This window comes from Desmodus rotundus, chromosome 11, assembly GCF_022682495.2.
Source record: "Desmodus rotundus isolate HL8 chromosome 11, HLdesRot8A.1, whole genome shotgun sequence".
In the NCBI taxonomy this organism is placed as follows: Eukaryota; Metazoa; Chordata; class Mammalia; order Chiroptera; family Phyllostomidae; genus Desmodus; species Desmodus rotundus.
The window spans coordinates 22,087,947-22,105,535 of NC_071397.1; the positions used below are offsets into that span (position 1 = coordinate 22,087,947).

At 41.3% G+C, this 17,589-nt stretch overlaps 1 protein-coding gene across 1 annotated transcript in view; it reads left to right on the plus strand.

Annotated features, from left to right (window-relative positions):
- PRIM2 (DNA primase subunit 2) overlaps positions 1-17,589 on the plus strand; it is a 274,577-nt gene that overhangs the window by 167,977 nt on the left and 89,011 nt on the right. Inside the window, exons 9-10 of the mRNA XM_024576586.3 lie at positions 4,336-4,408; positions 8,901-9,086. Of these exons, the coding sequence (XP_024432354.2) occupies positions 4,336-4,408; positions 8,901-9,086 (259 nt within the window). The remainder of the gene's footprint in view (positions 1-4,335; positions 4,409-8,900; positions 9,087-17,589) is intronic.

Below are 17,589 nucleotides of genomic sequence, written 5' to 3' on the forward strand. Positions count from 1 at the left end.
ACTATAAACACTCACCCTAGTGCCTCTCATCTGACACTCTGGCAAACAAAGGATAATTTATGGGTAGAGGAGGGTGCCAGTGTACCGCTGCCATCCCTTCCCAGTGCACATGTGGACAAACCAACTCATGCATAGCACGACTATTTTTTTTTCTCTTTTTACTCAAGGCTAATTTGTAGTTAAACTGAGAATTAAAATCAAATCTCGATTTGTTTCAGGCTCCTCTAATTAATCAAATACTACTCTTTATATTTGGCAGAATAGTGATTAGTGACTTACTTTGAATTTTGTGGCCCATTAAAATATTTGTTGGCCTGATGTATTGAAAAAATGGAACTTGTTGAACATCTCAATTTATTCTTTTGTGAAAAGTTACCAGCAGGAAAGCTTTTATGTGTCCTGAATCCCCCTTAAAAAAAAAATATACGTAAGTGACAGTGAATGTTTTTCAAAATAACATTGTTTAAAATGGACAGAAAACAGTATTTTCTGCTGGTTTTACATGTGTTTATGTCTATATTTGCAAATATCTATTTGTCTATCTCTTGAACCAATTAGAAATGATTTTGCTGTTAAGAATCAATCACTATTCCTATTTTTGTTTTCTCAGTATAATAAATGTTCATTCATAAAATTGATTTTTTAAAAATCATGAATATAAGTGTATGTGTTGACACAGGGGTGTCAAACTCATTTTCACGGGGTGGGGAGGGGCACATCAGCCTCGAGGTTGCCTTCAAAGGGCGGAGTGTAGTTTTAGGACTGTATAAATGTAACTACTTAACTAGGGGCAAGGAGCTCGGCGCTGCTGCTGGGTAGAAACAAGGTGCAGGGCTGGATTCGGCCCATGGGCCTTGTGTTTGCCACCTGTGTGCTGACAGTTCATTAGTGTAGCAGCTGCGTTCATTAGGAAGCGGTGTGCTGTAAAGGTGAGGCTGAGGTCCGAATGGTAGAAAGGTGCCTCACTTCTGTGGGTAACTGTTATGAATCTCACTAGTAACCTCCGGCAGCACCTCCAAGTCAAAGCCAAAGGTCCAGTTTTGTGAGCTAAGGTGAGTTGTTCTTTGCTCTTTTATGACAGCATCCCTCGTTCCTTTTTTTTCTACCTTATGGCCTTCCTTTCTCCATATTGGCACCACTTTACTTCAGGCTCCCACCTTCTCTTGTCTGGATCCCTGCAGGATTCTGCCGGCTGACTGTCTCTGGCCCAGTCTCTCCCCTTTGTGGTCATTCCTCCAGTCTGTCTTCTTTCTCAAGTGTAAGCCTGATTCTGTGAGTTCTTCCCTAAAACTATTTTTCGTGGTTCTTTATTGCTTACACAGTACTGGATACAATGTTTCCCATGACCAGTCTTTCTGGTGTTATATTTGAAAACTTCCCCCATCTCATCTCCCCATAACTAGTTCAAACATGTATTAAATAGCTGTGATGTACCACCTCTTCTACCCAAGATGTAAGTTGTTCCTTCTGATCTTGACTAGAGGAAAAATCTCATTCTTAATTCTGAAGCTTAACATCTTCATTTCTATCATTTTTCCTCCCATGGGTTCTATGCTTGTCCCCACTGGGTTGGCTGGTGGCCATTTTCCTGTCTATTAATAATATTTTTAGAAATATGTCTACATAGTTTTTTTATGTCCTCTTGGTAGTTATTACTATCCATTAAAGTCTTTGCACTATTATTGCTACCATTCTCCTTTTGCTTTTTTCCCTTAGAATATAGCCCTTTTGCATATTCTACTAAAGTGTTGAGGAACAAGCATTTTGCGCTATTTTTCAGGCAAATGTGTGCTTCCTTTTTACATACCTCTCTTTGTACTTCGCACACCACGTTGATCTGGGCCGAGAGAAACCCTCGTGGTAACCCCCGGCCGTGTTTATTCAGTCACCGCAGTCACGCTTGTTCGTCATTTTACCATGGTACAGGACTTCTGTGTTCGTCACTCTGTTTGATCTGACCCATCCTGTTACATGACTGCAATCAGTTTATAGACTAAGAAGCTGAAGCTTACAGGGGTCAGTGGAGTGGCCCACGACCTCCCGATGGGGTCGTGGCTCTACGGGGTCGTGCTTCCCTCATTTCCGTCCTGTTTTTTCCATACTTACTGGTCGAGACTGCAATTGCTCTGTGTACTGGAATAGGATTTACTGATTTTAATTAGTGCTTTGAATATATTATTTCACTTAATTCACCAGCATTTCTGGTGATCAGGCAAGCCTGGCATTATTAATGCCATTTTACAAGTGAGGACAGTGCAAATCAGGACGGTCAGTGACTCCGTCTGGTTTGCCAGCCGGTGGCTAGAAAACAAAACAAGAGCGGGCCTTCAGACGCCTAGCCTCCTGCCATTTCCCTTGCCCATGCTGCCTCTACTCCACCGTAAGGTCTACTTGGGAACTGAAACATATTTTTATTTTTGGAATTCCATTGACAGTTTCCTGGTTTTCTCTATATTAAAATGTGAAATATTAACATTAAATGCAACTGTTGGTTTAACTGAGCAGGAGCTTTCTGTGCTGTGGACCCACTGGGATTAAAGGGGTGGATGGAACCCAGAGACACATTAATTGTCAGAAATTTGTTACTCAAGGGATAAACACACCAGGGGCAAGAAGGCGTGCTTCCGGGTGCAGAGTCGTTCTGTATTGCTCCGTGGCATCCCATTCCTCCTGCTCTCAGTGCTTTGCAGGCCCTTCTGGATCCATGGAAGGAGGGGGATGGGGAGGAGAAATCCACACGCCTAAGTCTCCTGGCCATGGCTGCAGCACCCCCAACTGTACTGTGGTTTTGTTTCATCATCCCTTCCCATTGTTTAGTCAGTACAATTGATTGGCTGTGGGAACAACAGCCTGCACAGAGCACCTTGAGTGTGTGTATTTATGTCGTTCCGCAGCCAGAACCTTCACCGACCAGGTAGAATGTAGAGAGTCTGCAATTCTTTATGATTGCAGTGGTACTCTCCTCCAGGTTTCCCCTTAGCTGTGGAGTCTGCATGGGTCGTGACCGGCTTGTGGTTTTCTGTGCACTGTAGCCGCTGGTTCTCACTACGTCATATCCGAGTGTCTGCGTCTGAATCAGTATTTGTGGAGTTGGGTACGGTATTATTTATGTAACGAGATGAAAAGTTACAAAGTTTTATGTATATATCAAGTTGAAAATCCTAATTTATGAATAATACTACAGGGAAATTTATTATGGCATGTAAAGAAGTGGAATTGGGAGTTAAAAGGTTTGAGTTCCTCACTGCACGGCTGACTTGCTTTCTGATCTGACAAGTTCCTCACCCCTCTGAGCCTCCGTTTCCTCGTTTGTCAAATGGAAAATAAAAATGCTCTCAGGGTTGTGAGGATATATGTAGATGATACAGATAAGAACTCTGCATATGTAAAGTGCAATTCGGATGTTATCTATTTTAATAAACAGTGATTACTATATGTCAGCTTTTTAAAGATTTTATTTATTTTATTTTTAGACACAGAGGAAGGGAGGGAGAAAAGAAGGAGAGAAACATCAATGTGTGGTTGCCTCTCACACATCCCCTACTGGGAACCTGGCCTCCAACCCAGGCCTGTGCCCTGACTGGGAATTGAACCAGTGACCCTTTGGTTTACAGGCCGGTGGTCAATCCACTGAGCTACACCAGCCAGGGCTATATGTCAGATCTTTTAAGTAATTTATTTTTCAGTTACAGTTGACATACAGTATTATGTTAGTTTCAGGTGTGTAACCTAGTGATTAGACATTTATGTACCTTACAGAGTGATCACCCCAGTAAGTCAAGTACCCATTTGACACCATACATAGCTACTACAATGTTACTGACTGTATTCCCTGAACTTTATGGAAAATTACTTCTATTCAGACCTCCTATCAACACTGCAAAGCAGGCATTGCCATCTCCATTTCACAGATAAGGAACTGGGGATACAGAGAGTCTAAGGGACTTGCTCAGGGACTTACCACTAGTTAGCGACTGTCCCTGATTTAAGCCCTAGGGTCTTCATTGCTGTGCTGCTGTGCTGTTAATAAAGGGTCAGTAGTCGAAGTTTGAGCTTTAACAATTTGCATTATGCGACTGAGAAATGGGAAAGTGGCACGCTAGACTAGGAACGAGAGAGAGCCAGGCTGTCCCTGTATTCTTGTACTATTTTAGGTAAGTTACTTAGATGTGTTCTAGTGAAATGCCTTTAAAACCCTTCTCTATGTTTCTGCCACGGTTTACCTATAAAATGTTTTCTCATTCTGACTTAATATCGTGATAATAATAATTCCCTTTAATGTGATCGAAAATGTTTTACGATCTTATTTCAGTACTTTTTTCTTTTTCATTTTAGCCATTGCTACACTGGTCAAGATTACAGCGCACAGGGGAACGTCGGGAAGATCGCTTTAGATCAAATTGATCCGGTGAGCATCGTGCCCTTTAAGTTTAGACCTCTTGTCCATGGGGGAAGCACAGACTTTCTTCAACCGAAGGTTATTTTTGGGTGGGAAGATTGGGAGAGAATATTATTTGTTAGCCTGCCAATCATTTTTAAAGGAAATCCCATGTGCTATATATAAGATTTTTTTAAATCATAGGAACACCAAAATTAATCAGAAAATTGTATTCTGATGAAAACCAGGATATAGTTGATTATTCCAGAGGGGAATTCTTTTAACTGATGATAGCTAAATGATGTTTATATCTTTATATTTAAATACCATATACATTTAGAATAGAAGAGATGGAAAAATACTACATGTGTCCATTTGATAGGACTACCGTAACAAAATAGCACAGACTGGGTGCGTTAAACAACAGAAATTTATTTTCTCCTGGTTCCGGAGGCTCGAACTCCAAGATCAAGGTGTCAGCAAGTGGGACTTCTTCTGGGGCCTCTTCTCGCTGTGTTCCACTTGGTCTTTCCACTGTGCCTGCGTCCCTGGTGTCTCTTCCTCTTCGTAGAAGTTGGACCAGGGCCCCACCCCCATGGCCTCATTTAACTTTACCTCTTTAAAGGCCCCATATCCAGATACAGTCACATTCTGAGGTAGTGGGGATTAGGACTTTAACATGATGAATTGGGGGAGGATGAAATCTATAACGCTCAGTATAGGCTCCCATCCTCCGATTGCCACTGGATTACTGGAGAGCTCGCTCCAGCTTCACTTGGTGGTTCCATAGTAGGATGAAGGAGCAGCACTTACTGTAGTCCGTATGATTTCTCTTCAGTGCATGATTGAATTTCCCCTTTATCCAAAAGGTGGAAAATAAAGTAGCCACAAATAATCTTTGTTTAGCTGATTACCAAATTATTTACAATAAATTGAAAATAGACTGAGATTTTAATGCTTGGAAATAGGAATTACAGCAAGGTGAGTAGGGAGAGACCATGAGTTCTGGAGACCAGAATGAATAGGTCTTAACCTATTGGAAAATTATTATCAACACTTGCAGTTAGTATGTCTAGAGATAACAATAGGATTGCCTACCTTATACAGTTGGTTTGAAATCTCTAACATTTCCCCTGCTATATGATTGTGTTTATATTATGTGAATGGTCAGAAGTCAATTGTATTTCTAATTCTATCACATTCACAAGCAAATGTGAATGTGGTTGGATACTGTAGGAAGATACAGAAATACGATTATTAATTCATTTACTGAGTATGTATGAAGCCCATCAATTAGGCTCCAGCCACTGTGCTGTGGATTCAGAGGTGAATAGAACAGAAACCACCTCCATCTGCATTGACCTTGCTGCGACTGAGATCCTGTGCTAAGTGATACAAGTAGATCCTTGCCTGGATCTCCTCTTACTCCGTGTGTATGTTGTCTGACCTCATTGCAGCATGCCATTAGCACAGCCCTCGACGTTCTCAGTTTTCTTCTAAAGGTTTCCTTTAGATTTCTTTTCTGACTACGGTCTGGCTCCCTAGATGACACTTTGCCCTGTACCTCTTTCAAGTAGAAGGTGCTTTTCTCTTCCACACCCTGTGTCAGTATGGGATGTGTCTTCCTGGGTCCACAGTACCGCTTCCAAACTGTTTCTCTGCTGTCTATGGTCAGAACTCCCAGCTCCTTTACGGCCCTGTGATCCTGCTATACCCTCTGATAATTCATGACCTTGCCCTCATTCACTGAGGGCTTCATCACTTGGCCATGGGCTTTTGTACTAGCAGTACTTCTGGTACTGCTCTTGACCTCCGCAACATCCCCGTTGGTAATTCGTCCCATGTGGCCTTCTAATTCCTTGTCAGCTCGATATCCACAGTCATTTTTCCATCCCATGGTGGCTACACCTAGACCTCATCTTTTTCATTTCCGTTATTTGGATTACCGCTAAAATCTCTTTTAATTGTTCTTCCTGTTTTCGTTCTCGCTTCTGTATATTCTGTTCACTACATGGCAGCCAGAGCTCTCTTTTGTGTATGAAACCATGTCAGTCTCCTGTTCATTATCCTCTGCTGGGTTTGCATCACATTTGGGCTAAAATCCAAACTCGTGTGAGTATGGCCAGTAAAGCCACATGTACTTATTTCAGTTTTGTCTTCCTTACTCCGACTCGCTCACTGTGCTCCAGCCACGTGGACCGCCTTGTGCTCTTCTTGGCACATAAGCTCATTCCTTCTCAGGGCCTTCGCACATGGGTCCTTCGCTGGAACAGGGTTCTTGGGTCTGTATTTGACTGGAGTCCTACTTAAAATGTACGTCTTAGCTGCTGTGCCATCTCCTCAGAGGGGCTTCCCTGGCCACTCAAATTAAAGTATTCCTCTCCTCTTTACACTTGACCCCATTACTCTATTTTATTTCCAGTGCTTTTGGAATCAGACATTATCTTTTTTTACTTATGTCTGTTTATTATCTACCTCCTCCCATTAGAATAATAGCTTCTCTGACAATTGGGTGTTTGCCTTCTTTGTTCATTGCTGGTTGCTCAGGATTGTACACATAGTTGTATTTAATAGATATTTGGTGATTGAATGAGTAAAAAGTAATCAAGGAATTGTGCCAAAGGAAGTAGTTGTGCTGGGTCTTAATGAATGGCTGGGCTTTGGCTGGATGGCATCGGGAGTGGCGAGACTGGACCGGGCAGGGCTGGTGGGGTGAGAAAAGAGAGGAGGTACAAACCATGACTGTGATCTTGGAATAAGCCAGCTGGCTGGGGCAAGGTGTGCGTGTTGCTGGAGTCACAGCTGGGCTCTTCCACCCCGCCCTGTCACAAGCTTCCGCGGCACTTGATTTATGCCCTTGTCGGAGGCCTCTTTCCTTTGCCTAACTGAATTACAGGGAAAATTATGTTTTATTAACCTTGTTGCTGCCTAAAACATCCAATAAATATTTGTTCTGTGACATAAAATTGAAAAGTAGTTCACTACAGACACTGAGGGCAACTTGCATGTTCATTCTAAGGATGTTGAATATTCATTGACATTTTGAATTAGAACAATAGTTAAGAAAAATAATCTTGTAATAGTATGAAGGAACAAGAATGCACACGTAGAAGGCTTTCCAGTACTGCTGCCAAGGGAGGCTAGGGACCTGACTGAAAGTAGGTTAGGGATGAAAAAATTTGGTTGTTGCGGTGAAAGCATGAAGGAACCAGGTGGCCACTAGAGGGAGCAGGAACCTCAAGCAAAGTGCGACCTGCTCCTGTTTTCAGGGAAAGTTGAACTTGCCAAGGAATAGCTGAGGGGGTGAGGATTCAAGTCGTGGGAGGAGGATATTGGAGGAAGTCAGAGAGAATGCAGTTGAGACCATAAATGAAACAGTTGAATTGAAAGCACACAATGATATTTTACCTTTGATGCCAAAGGAAATACCTGTACTTCTTTGTTTAAACTGTTGATTTCTTTAATATTTATTTATTTCTTTCGAGAACCATTTCTCTTATTTTTGTGTTCTACTTTGCATTTGGGTTGTTTTAAAAGTTCATCTGTGATTCAGCAACTGTACTCTTGAACATTTATCCCGGGGAAATTAAATTTTATGATCACACAAAAACCTGTACATTCATTTATTTGAAATCAACCCAAACTGGAAATAGCCCAAATGTCCTAAAGCAAGTGAATGGTTAAACAAGTTGTGTTTTAGATAAACCATGGAATATTACTCAACAATAAAAACTATTGATACTGAGTGAACTATTGATACTGGCAGTAGTAACTAAGATGAATTTTGTGGGAGTTATCCTGAGTGAAAACCGAATCCCAAAGCGTTACACACTGTCTGGTTACAGAACATACTTGAAACGACAAACTTACAGAGATAGGGAATAGATTAATAGCTGTCAAGGGTTAGGGGTGGGGGGGGTGCAGAAGGGCGGCAGGGGCCGTTAGGAAAGAGAAGCATGAGGGGTCCTCGCGGTGATGGGACAGTTCTGCATCCTGACTGGGGGGGTGGAGGCCTGAACCCCGTGTGACAAAATTACATAAGACTAAACAAACTACAGAAATGCGCACGTGAGAGCAGCTGAGGAAATCTAACTAAGACTGCTGGATTACGTCCATGTGGGCATCTTGGATGTGATAATACAATTTAGTTTTATGAGATTATTACCTTCGGGGGAAACTGGGTATATGATAATATCTCTTCGTGTTATTTCTTACAACTACATGTGAATCTTTAGTTTCTCAAAAGAAAAAGTTTAATTAAATATTTTTAAAAGAATTACTTTAAATAAATTTTAATATTTAACCCCAAACCAAAACATTTATAATTTCAACATGTAATCAATATAAAAATAATAATTAAAAAGTTCATCTATAGTCACAGTAAGACAGTAATTCTTAAAATTTTTGTTTTTATCCCAGTTAGACTGAATTTGCAATTTGCAAATTAGATCGAATTTGCAACAAATACTGTGACTGACTTGATAAATCTTCCGTATAACCAAAATCTCTTTTTTTCTTGTAGCTTTCCGCCATCTCCTTCCCGCCTTGCATGCGCCAGTTACACAAAGCCTTGCGGGAAAACCACCATCTTCGTCACGGAGGCCGGATGCAGTACGGCCTCTTCCTGAAGGGCATTGGTTTAACACTGGAGCAGGCCTTGCAGTTCTGGAAGCAGGAATTTATCAGAGGAAAGATGGATCCAGACAAGGTAAAAATGGAAAACGGGAGCGGTCCCTGGAATTTTGCTTTGGTCTGAGAGCAAAGTGGTCTGTTTTTTGAATATGCTCCTGAAATGTACTTGAAAATTCTAAAAGATAAACACGTCTACAATTTCTTTTAGGTGAAAACAAAACCAAACAAAAGACCCCTCATTTTTTAATCCAATAGACGCTAAACAGAAAATTGGGAGAGCGACATTAATTCCAAGGGGAAGACTGACACAGTGGTGTAAGGTGTAAAGTAATGCCTAAGTGAAGAGCCTTCTCCTCTGTAGGTGTACTGCCAGTAGTTGTAAGACCGAGGTTCCTTTCTGAGTTACATTTCTGTAGGAATGTGTATGTATATGTAGTGTACAAATATATGTGTGTGTACATGCCAGTGAGTCAGCTCTGACTCCTGGCAGTCCTGTGACTGAGTGACGTCCACGGTGTCCTGTCCTCAACAGCCCAGCTCAGCTCCTGTAGACTCATGCGTATGGCTTCTATCATGGACTCAACCCATTTTGTCTGTGGTCTTCCCCTTTTCCTGCTGCCTTCTATTTTTCCCCAGCATTATTTATTTCAAAATAACCCTGCCTTCTCATGACATGCCAGAAGTCGGACAGCCTCAGTTCTGTCATTGTTGCCTGCAGTGAGGTTTCAGGCTTAAATTGCTCTTGGCCCCCTTGTTCGTCTTTCTGGCCATCCGGGGTATTCACGGAGCTCTCCTCCAACATCATATTTCAAAAGAATCAGTCTTTTTCCTGTTAGCTGCCTTCACTGTCCAACTTTCACATCTGTGCATAGTAACTGGGAACTGGGTGTGGACGATCTTCGCTTTGACCTCTAATGACACATCTTTGCTCTTGGTGATCTTTTTTAATTCTTCCATTGCTGCCTCGATTTCTTGGCTGCAGTCCCCATTTGAATTGGTGACTAAAGCAAGCAAAATCTTTAACAATTTTGACATCTCCACTGTCTGTGTTAAAGGTGTGTATTCCTTCTGTAAAGTTGTATATCTTCCTGATGTTCAAATGCAGTCCTGCCTTGGCCCTTCTTTCACTTTCGTCAGAAGTTGTTTCAAATCATTGCTGCTGTCTGCCAGTACGATGGTTATCATCCGCATATCTTAAGTTATTGGCATTTCTTGTATGAAAATGTTCTCTTCCTTCCCCTGCGTTCTAGTCCAGGACGATGTGTTCTATGTACAGCAAATAAGGAGATAAAATGTACCCTTGTCTGACACCTTTGTCTGTAGGAAACCATCCTGTCTCTCCCTATTCTGTCTGGCAGTGGCTTCCTGTCCACACTACAGGCCACTCATCAGGGCGATCAAGGGCGGAGGCACACCCATTTCTCTCGGGACAACCCATAGCTTTTTAGGGTCCACACAGTCAAAGGCTTTACTGTATGTAGTCTGTAAAACATAGCGTAACCCTCTTCTGAAATTCTGTGGGGCGCTCCAGTATCGAGTGAATGTTTGCAATTAGATCTCGCCTGCCGCTTCCTTGTTTGAATCCAGCTTGAACATCTGGCATTTCTTGCCCCGTGGAAGGTAGAACCCTTTGTTAGGTCACCTGGACCTCACTTTACTCATGTGGGCAATCAGAGCAATGGTCCTATACTCCTTGGTGTCTCCTTTCTTGAAGGTTGGGCTGTATATTGACCATTTCCAGTCAGTAGTTCATTGTTTTGATTTCCATATTTCTAGACATGTTTTTGTAAAGATTATGACAGATTCAGTCTCTGCGACCCGAAATAATCTACTGGCTGCCGTCTACCGCTGGTGATTTATTCCTTCCCGATACTTTCCGGGCAGCTTCCACTTCACTGTCTCGAATTATAGATTCTTTTCCCTAGGAATCTTCTTCAAAGGCATCTGTCATCCTTTTGTCTCTTCCAGTATGTATTTTCAGTACACTGTTTCTACTGCTTTTTATTTTTTCCTGGTCAGATAATGTGCTTCCTTGTTGGCTTGAATTTCCCTTTGATTTTTTGAATCTTTTTGTAACGGTCTCTGTTTTTCCTTTGTAATTGTCCTCGTCTGTCTCCTTATGTTGCCATTGTAATAATTCCCTGCTTTTCTACATGACAGCTGTTGAAAAGCGAGTTCAGGATTCTAGCCCTGCTTTTGTCACCTTTTGCATTTGCCTCTCGTTTGCCACTAACAATTTTTAGTGTTTCTTCTGTCACCCATCTCAGTTTATCTTTTGTTTTTACTTCTGGCATTTTCTTTCCCATTCTTCCATGATAGTATTTCTAGGCTTAGTTCTTACGGTTCTTGCTCTATTAAATGTAACAATGCAATCTGTTTTTTATGTGGACTTCAAATCCAGCAGCAGTGTTTTTTACATTGTATTTTGATACTACAGTTCCTTTTGTGCTTTCTTCAGCTTTCCTGTGATGTTTGTTGCCAACAGTTCATGGTCAGCACCGCAATCTGCTCCTGGTCATGTTTGGCAGAGAGAATACAGCTTCTGTCTGATTTCTGTGCTGGCCGCCTGGTGCTGGCCGTGTACACGGTTGTCTGTTCACTTGTCTGAAGCCTGTGTTTGTGATTGACAAGTTGATGGCTTTGTACAAATCTATGAACTAATCTCCTACTTTATTTCTGACCCTTAGTTCAAGTTTTTTGATGACAGTTGATTCTGCTTTATTTCCTACTTTTGTTTCTATATTTATCAGCATGTCAGCTTCTTCTTGCATACTTGTACAAAAGTTCTCATTTTTTTCTCCTTCAGTCTCTGTAGATGGAACATAGATTTGAATGATGATTATATTAATAGGTTTTCCTAGAAGTCTGATTACATATATGCACATATAATGTCATTTTCAGGACTAGGAGATATTAACAAAGTAAAAACAATTTAAAATGTTTTCTATTGTGTTATACTGAATTATGTTATGAAGCGTTTTTAGGTAGATATTGAAAGAACTGCTTTCAAATTTATCTATAATACTCAGGTTCCCAATCCTATTCTTTATTTAATAGTACCAGCTAATGACATTTTATTTTGAAAATATGATTTCTTGCCGCTTCAAGGCCATGGCACGCTGCTATGAAGTAAATTTTTTACTGTTGTATTTCTTGGATTCTTCTTCTTCGTAAAGATAAATTATAAAACCAAGAATATTTACCAATTACATTTTTTCTTTTTTTAAAGATTTTATTTATTTCTTTTTGATTTTTTAAATTATATTTTATTGACTATGTTATTACACTTGTCCTGATTTTTCCCCCTTTGCCCCCTGTACCCAGCACCTGTAACTCCCTCATGTAATTCTCCTACCCTTGTTCATGTCCACAGGTCATACATGTAAGTTCTTTGGCTACTCCATTTCCTATACTGTACTTTATATCCCCATGGCTATTCTGTAGCTACCTATTTGTACTTCTTAATTCCCTTACCCTCACCCATTCTCCTACATGCCTTCCCATCTCTTTTAACCTTTGGCATTTTCATTAGGAGGCATCTTGCAGTGGGCCTCTTTGCATCCATCTTGTTTGGGACACTCTGTGCTTCCTGGACTTGTATGTCTATTTCCTTCACCAAATCAGGGAAGTTTTCTTTCATTATTTTTTCAAATAGATTTCCAATTTCTTGCTCTTTCTCTTCTCCTTCTGGCACCCCTGTGATGTGAATGTTGGATTGCTTAAAGTTGTCCCATAGGCTGCTTACACTACCCTCATTTTTTTTGGATTCTCTTTTCTTCTTATTGTTCTGATTGGTTGTTTTTTGCTTCCTTATGTTCCAAATCATTTATTTGATTCTTGGCTTCATCCACTCTACTGTGGTTTCCTTGTAAATTGTTCTTTATTTCAATTAGTGTGTCTTTCATTTCTGATTGGGTCTTTTTTATGCTGTCGAGGTCCTCACTAAGTTCCTTGAACATGCTTATAACCAGTGTTTTAAACTCTACTACGTCTGATAGATTGCTTATATCCATTTTGTTTAGTTCTTTTTCTGGTGTTTTGGTCTGTTCTTTCATTTGGGCCATGTTTCTTTGTATCCCCATTTTGGCAGCCTCCTGTGTTTGTTTCTATGTATTAGGTAGAGCTGCTATGACTCCCTGTCTCGGTAGTGTGGCCTAATGCATTTGGTGTCCTGTAGGGTCCAGTGGCACAGCCTCTCCTATCACCCAAGCTGGGTAGTACTCGAGGTGCACCCTTTGTGTGAGCTGAGTACACCCTCCTCTTGTAGCTGAGCTTTGGTTGCTATTGGCAGATCAGTGGGAGGGATTTACCCAGGCCAGTCAGCTGCAAGAATTGGCTCTGACCACTGACCACCAACCTCCACCATCCATGGAGGATCAGCTATGCAGGGGCAGGGTGGTGGTACTCTGACATGGTCTGTAGCTGTCCAGTGGGAATGCTGGCCCTGGGGTTTCCCAGGTGATGCAGGCCAACGTCAGCCCCCATCTGTGTTTTGCTCAGAGTTATAAAGCAATCTGAGATGGCTGCTACTTGTACTGTGCTTGGAGATTCCCAGGCAAAGCCAGGCTGTGCATCTAGGCTGCTAGTTTCTGTCTGGAGCTCACTGAAGCCAGCTGCTTGTTTTAGGGGACTTAGGAAGTTGTAAAGAATGAGCCAAGACCAGCCATCCACACAGAAAAGCAGCTTGGGTGAACCTATAAGCTGGGTGGGGTGGAGTCCCTGGGGATCTCCAAGGCCGGTCAAAGTGTTGGCCAGGTTGATGGAGTCTCAGATAGGCACCAGTCTGTGGGCTCTGTTGGGGGGAGGGCCCAGGAAAGTGACAATGGCCTCTGCTCACCTTGATGTCAGGCACTACAGTTTTTCCCTGTGTACCACTGGTGCCTTTCAAGCAGCTATCTTGGTGCTGGAGCTCAGAGGGAGTGAGTGAATAGGTGAGTCGGTGTGTGGGTTCTTTACGAGAAACTACTTGGGGCCCCAGCAGTTTCTTCCACCAGTTCAATCCCCACTGGTTTGTGCAGCCAGAAGTTGTGGGGACTGATCTTCCTGGCACTGGAACCTTGGGTAGGGAGGCCTGGTGTGGGGCTGGGACTCCTCGTTCCCAAGATATCCCTCCTGAATTGTTATCCACCACACGTGGATGTGGGACCAGCCAGTACATTCCGTGTCTGTGCCCCTCCTACCAGTCTGGATGAATATGGTTTCTTTAATTCCACAGTTTTCAGACTTGATTCCACTTGATTTCTGGCGGTTCTGAGCAATAGTTGTTCTGCGTTTTACTTATAATTCTGTTGTGGTTGTGTGAAGAGGAGAGCCAGGCCTGCCTACACCGCCATGTTGACCAGAAGTTACCCAAGTACATTTTATAATAGTTTATTATGTCTTATGTTAGTGTGCTAGTGCTACCATAACAAAATAGCATAGACAGGTGCCTTAAACAACAGAAATTATCTTCTCTAGTTCAGGAGGCATGCAATCCAAGATCAAGGTGTCGGCAGGTTTGTCTTTTCTGAAGCCTGTCTCCCTAACCTCCAGGTAGCCACCTTCTGTGTGCTCACCTGGCCTTTTCTCTGTGCCCTCACTTCCCTGATGTCTTTACTTCTTATAAAGGCACCTGTAAGAAGGGATCACCATCCACCCTTACCAGCTTACTTACCCTTCATTACCTGTTTAAATGCCCTGTCTCCAAATACAGTTATAATTTCAAGTTAGGGCTTCAACGTTTGAATTTTAAGAGTACACGATTCAGTCCACATGTCTCTAGCTTCATATATTTTTATAAGTTAAGTTTCTTTTACAATATATCAAAAGCTCTTACAGTTTTTATAGATTTGTTTTATAAACTGTTTTCATTGTAATCGTACAGTGTTAATTTATTATTTAATAGGGTTTTCTTTAAACGCAATGTTGGGTACTGTTATTAGACTTCTATTATATATATTTTTATTGCGTTTCATTGCTTATGCTATTACTGTTACCCCATTTTTAAAGGTGACATTTTGATGATAGAAAATATGAAAAATACAAAAAAATTACCTGCCACTTCCTTATTGAGAAATAATTATTGTGAACATTTTAGCCTTTCTCTGTAACCTAGGTAGCTAGATACCATTGTGCTTTCCCCCGTTTTAGGTTTGGACATTATACTGTGATTATTGCCTAGTGTTGCTGAGTGGTTTTTGAAAATACTGTGTGGGGTAGCCGTCAGACGACACATCCCTTGAGAGTGATTTAATATGGTTAACCACCATTCCCCTATTGTTGGGCACACGGCTGTGTCTCTTTGACTCTGTCACAAATGTTATTGCAGTGGGTATCCTGAGCACATCAATCTTTGACTATAGTTCTGGTTATGTCCTCTGTATATATTCATCAGGTAATAAAATTACCTGGTGAAAACTGTAGACAGTTTTAACGTTTTGATGTATGCTATGAGATGACTGTTAGGAAAGGTTTTAGATTAGACTCTCATGAAGCTGTGTATCTTGCGCTGTCATTGATCTTACATATTATTACTTTAAAATGTTCTTGATATTTTATTAGGAATGTGTGTATTAAGTAGGTAGGAGTACTAGGGTTCTCCAGGGAACCAGAACTAATAGAATGCATGTATATTGACAGAGATTATGAGGAATGGTTCATGTGATCATGGAGGCTGAGAAGTCCCAAGATCTGCAGTCAGCGTTCTGGAGACTCAGGAATGCCAGTGCCAGTTCAAGGGCAAGTGGGCTTGAGACCCAGGAAGAGCTAATGTTTCATCTTGAGTCTGAAGGCAGGGACAAATCCATTCCCCAGCTTAAGGAAGTCAGGCAGGAGGAAGTGCCCTGTTACTGGGGGGTCAGCCCTTTTGTTGTATTCATATCTTCCAAAGATTGGGATTGGCTTAGTCCCACCACCGCCAGGAACCAATCTGTCCTACCAGCCTACAAATTCAAATGTTAATCCTGTCCAGAAACACCCTCACAGACACACCCAGAATAATGTTTGACGAGAGTCTGGGCACCCTGTGGCCCAGTCAGGCTGACACAAAATTAACCAGCTCAGTGGATAAATCTTTATGAACTGCGGAGAGAGTGAGGCCATGGTTTTGAAGTGAAGAGAGAGAAGCAGAGGTAGCATTTTAGCGTGGCTTGTGCTGTGCAATGAGAGGCGGAAGAGGAAAGTGACAGAAGGGAAAACTTGCTCGAAACACTAGGCCTTTGACTTGCACACCTGCTCACTGAACTTCCTGTTTTTACATGTATCTGGGATGACTCTGTAGAAGTGTCGTCAGTATTTAATTGTTTGTAAACCTGGGTGCTTGAAAATATCTTTTGAATGGGATTTTTATTTTGCATTGTAGAAGTTTTCTTAAAAAATTATTAAAAAGGAAATCAGTAACTATTTTTGTACCTTTCTAGATAATATATAGCAGTTTGTCTATTCATTAGCATATTATTGATGATAGTAAATCTATTATTTTGACAAAAGATTATAAATTATACTTATGATTTATGGTGTCTGTCTCGTGTTCTATTGTTAGAGTCTGTGTTTGTAGATACATGTTCATGTTTTTCTCAACTACATCTCTTACATATTTTTGCAGTAAAATGTAATATAGTATCTTTTAGCTCATTAAATATTCTCTTAGCTTAATAGTTATACCTCTTTGTTAATTACACATACAATTGAGAGTGCTCTTTCGAGATGTAACAATTGGTGGTTTAAATACCATCGGTGAAGAGTGAGTTTGGAGGATGAGACATTTTTTTGCAGTGCTCTAAAGGCCTCGGCGTTAACCCTGGGGAGGGTTTGGAGCAGTCACTTCCGTTGAATGAATGGCTTACTTCCTGCCAGCGCAAGACAGTGTTGTGGTGATGCGGCCAGTGTCCACCGAAATTCTCCTTTACTGTTGTTTCCCGGATGACCATATATTTGATTTTTTTCTCTTTATGCTTATGTCCTCATTGGGACGTATTTGAGATACCTCGCTTTATGCATCTGAGTGGAAATTGTGGGTACTTACTTAGCCATTATTTTTGAGGCAACAGAGACGGGCTTTGTCCCTCGCACACGTTTTAGCTGTTAACGGTTGTCACTGCCACCTTCCCAGGCTACACTGTCCTGCACTCAGTGTGTCTTTTCGCTACCTCCTTTCTAAAAATTAAGCTCCATTCTTCATGAATTGATTGCCTAATCAGTGTCTGTCTCTTTCTCCCACCTTCTTTTGCTTCCGTTTGTTGCAGGCATTTATCTAGTTGGCTTTTTGTTTGTTTGATACTTGGAATACTTGTCTTTCTGAGGTTTTCCTTAGAGTTGGAGTGGGGGTTTGTTGTCCATATTTCAAAATAACCTAAAACTGTACTAGTTGTTGTAACCGTCATCCAGAGTATAAATATTAAAGGAGCATGTCTCTAGATACTTTTTATTAAGGTTAATCAATTTATAATGTACACACTCTCATTTTCTCGTTCATACATTTTTCAATAGTAATAATGTGGTTGTGGAAGCAACTTAACGTTCTGAGGCTCACTGCTAGTTGTCTTTTGTTAGGAATTCGATACACTTGGTTCCTCTGTGGGTGTGAAAAGGAGCCAACTGAC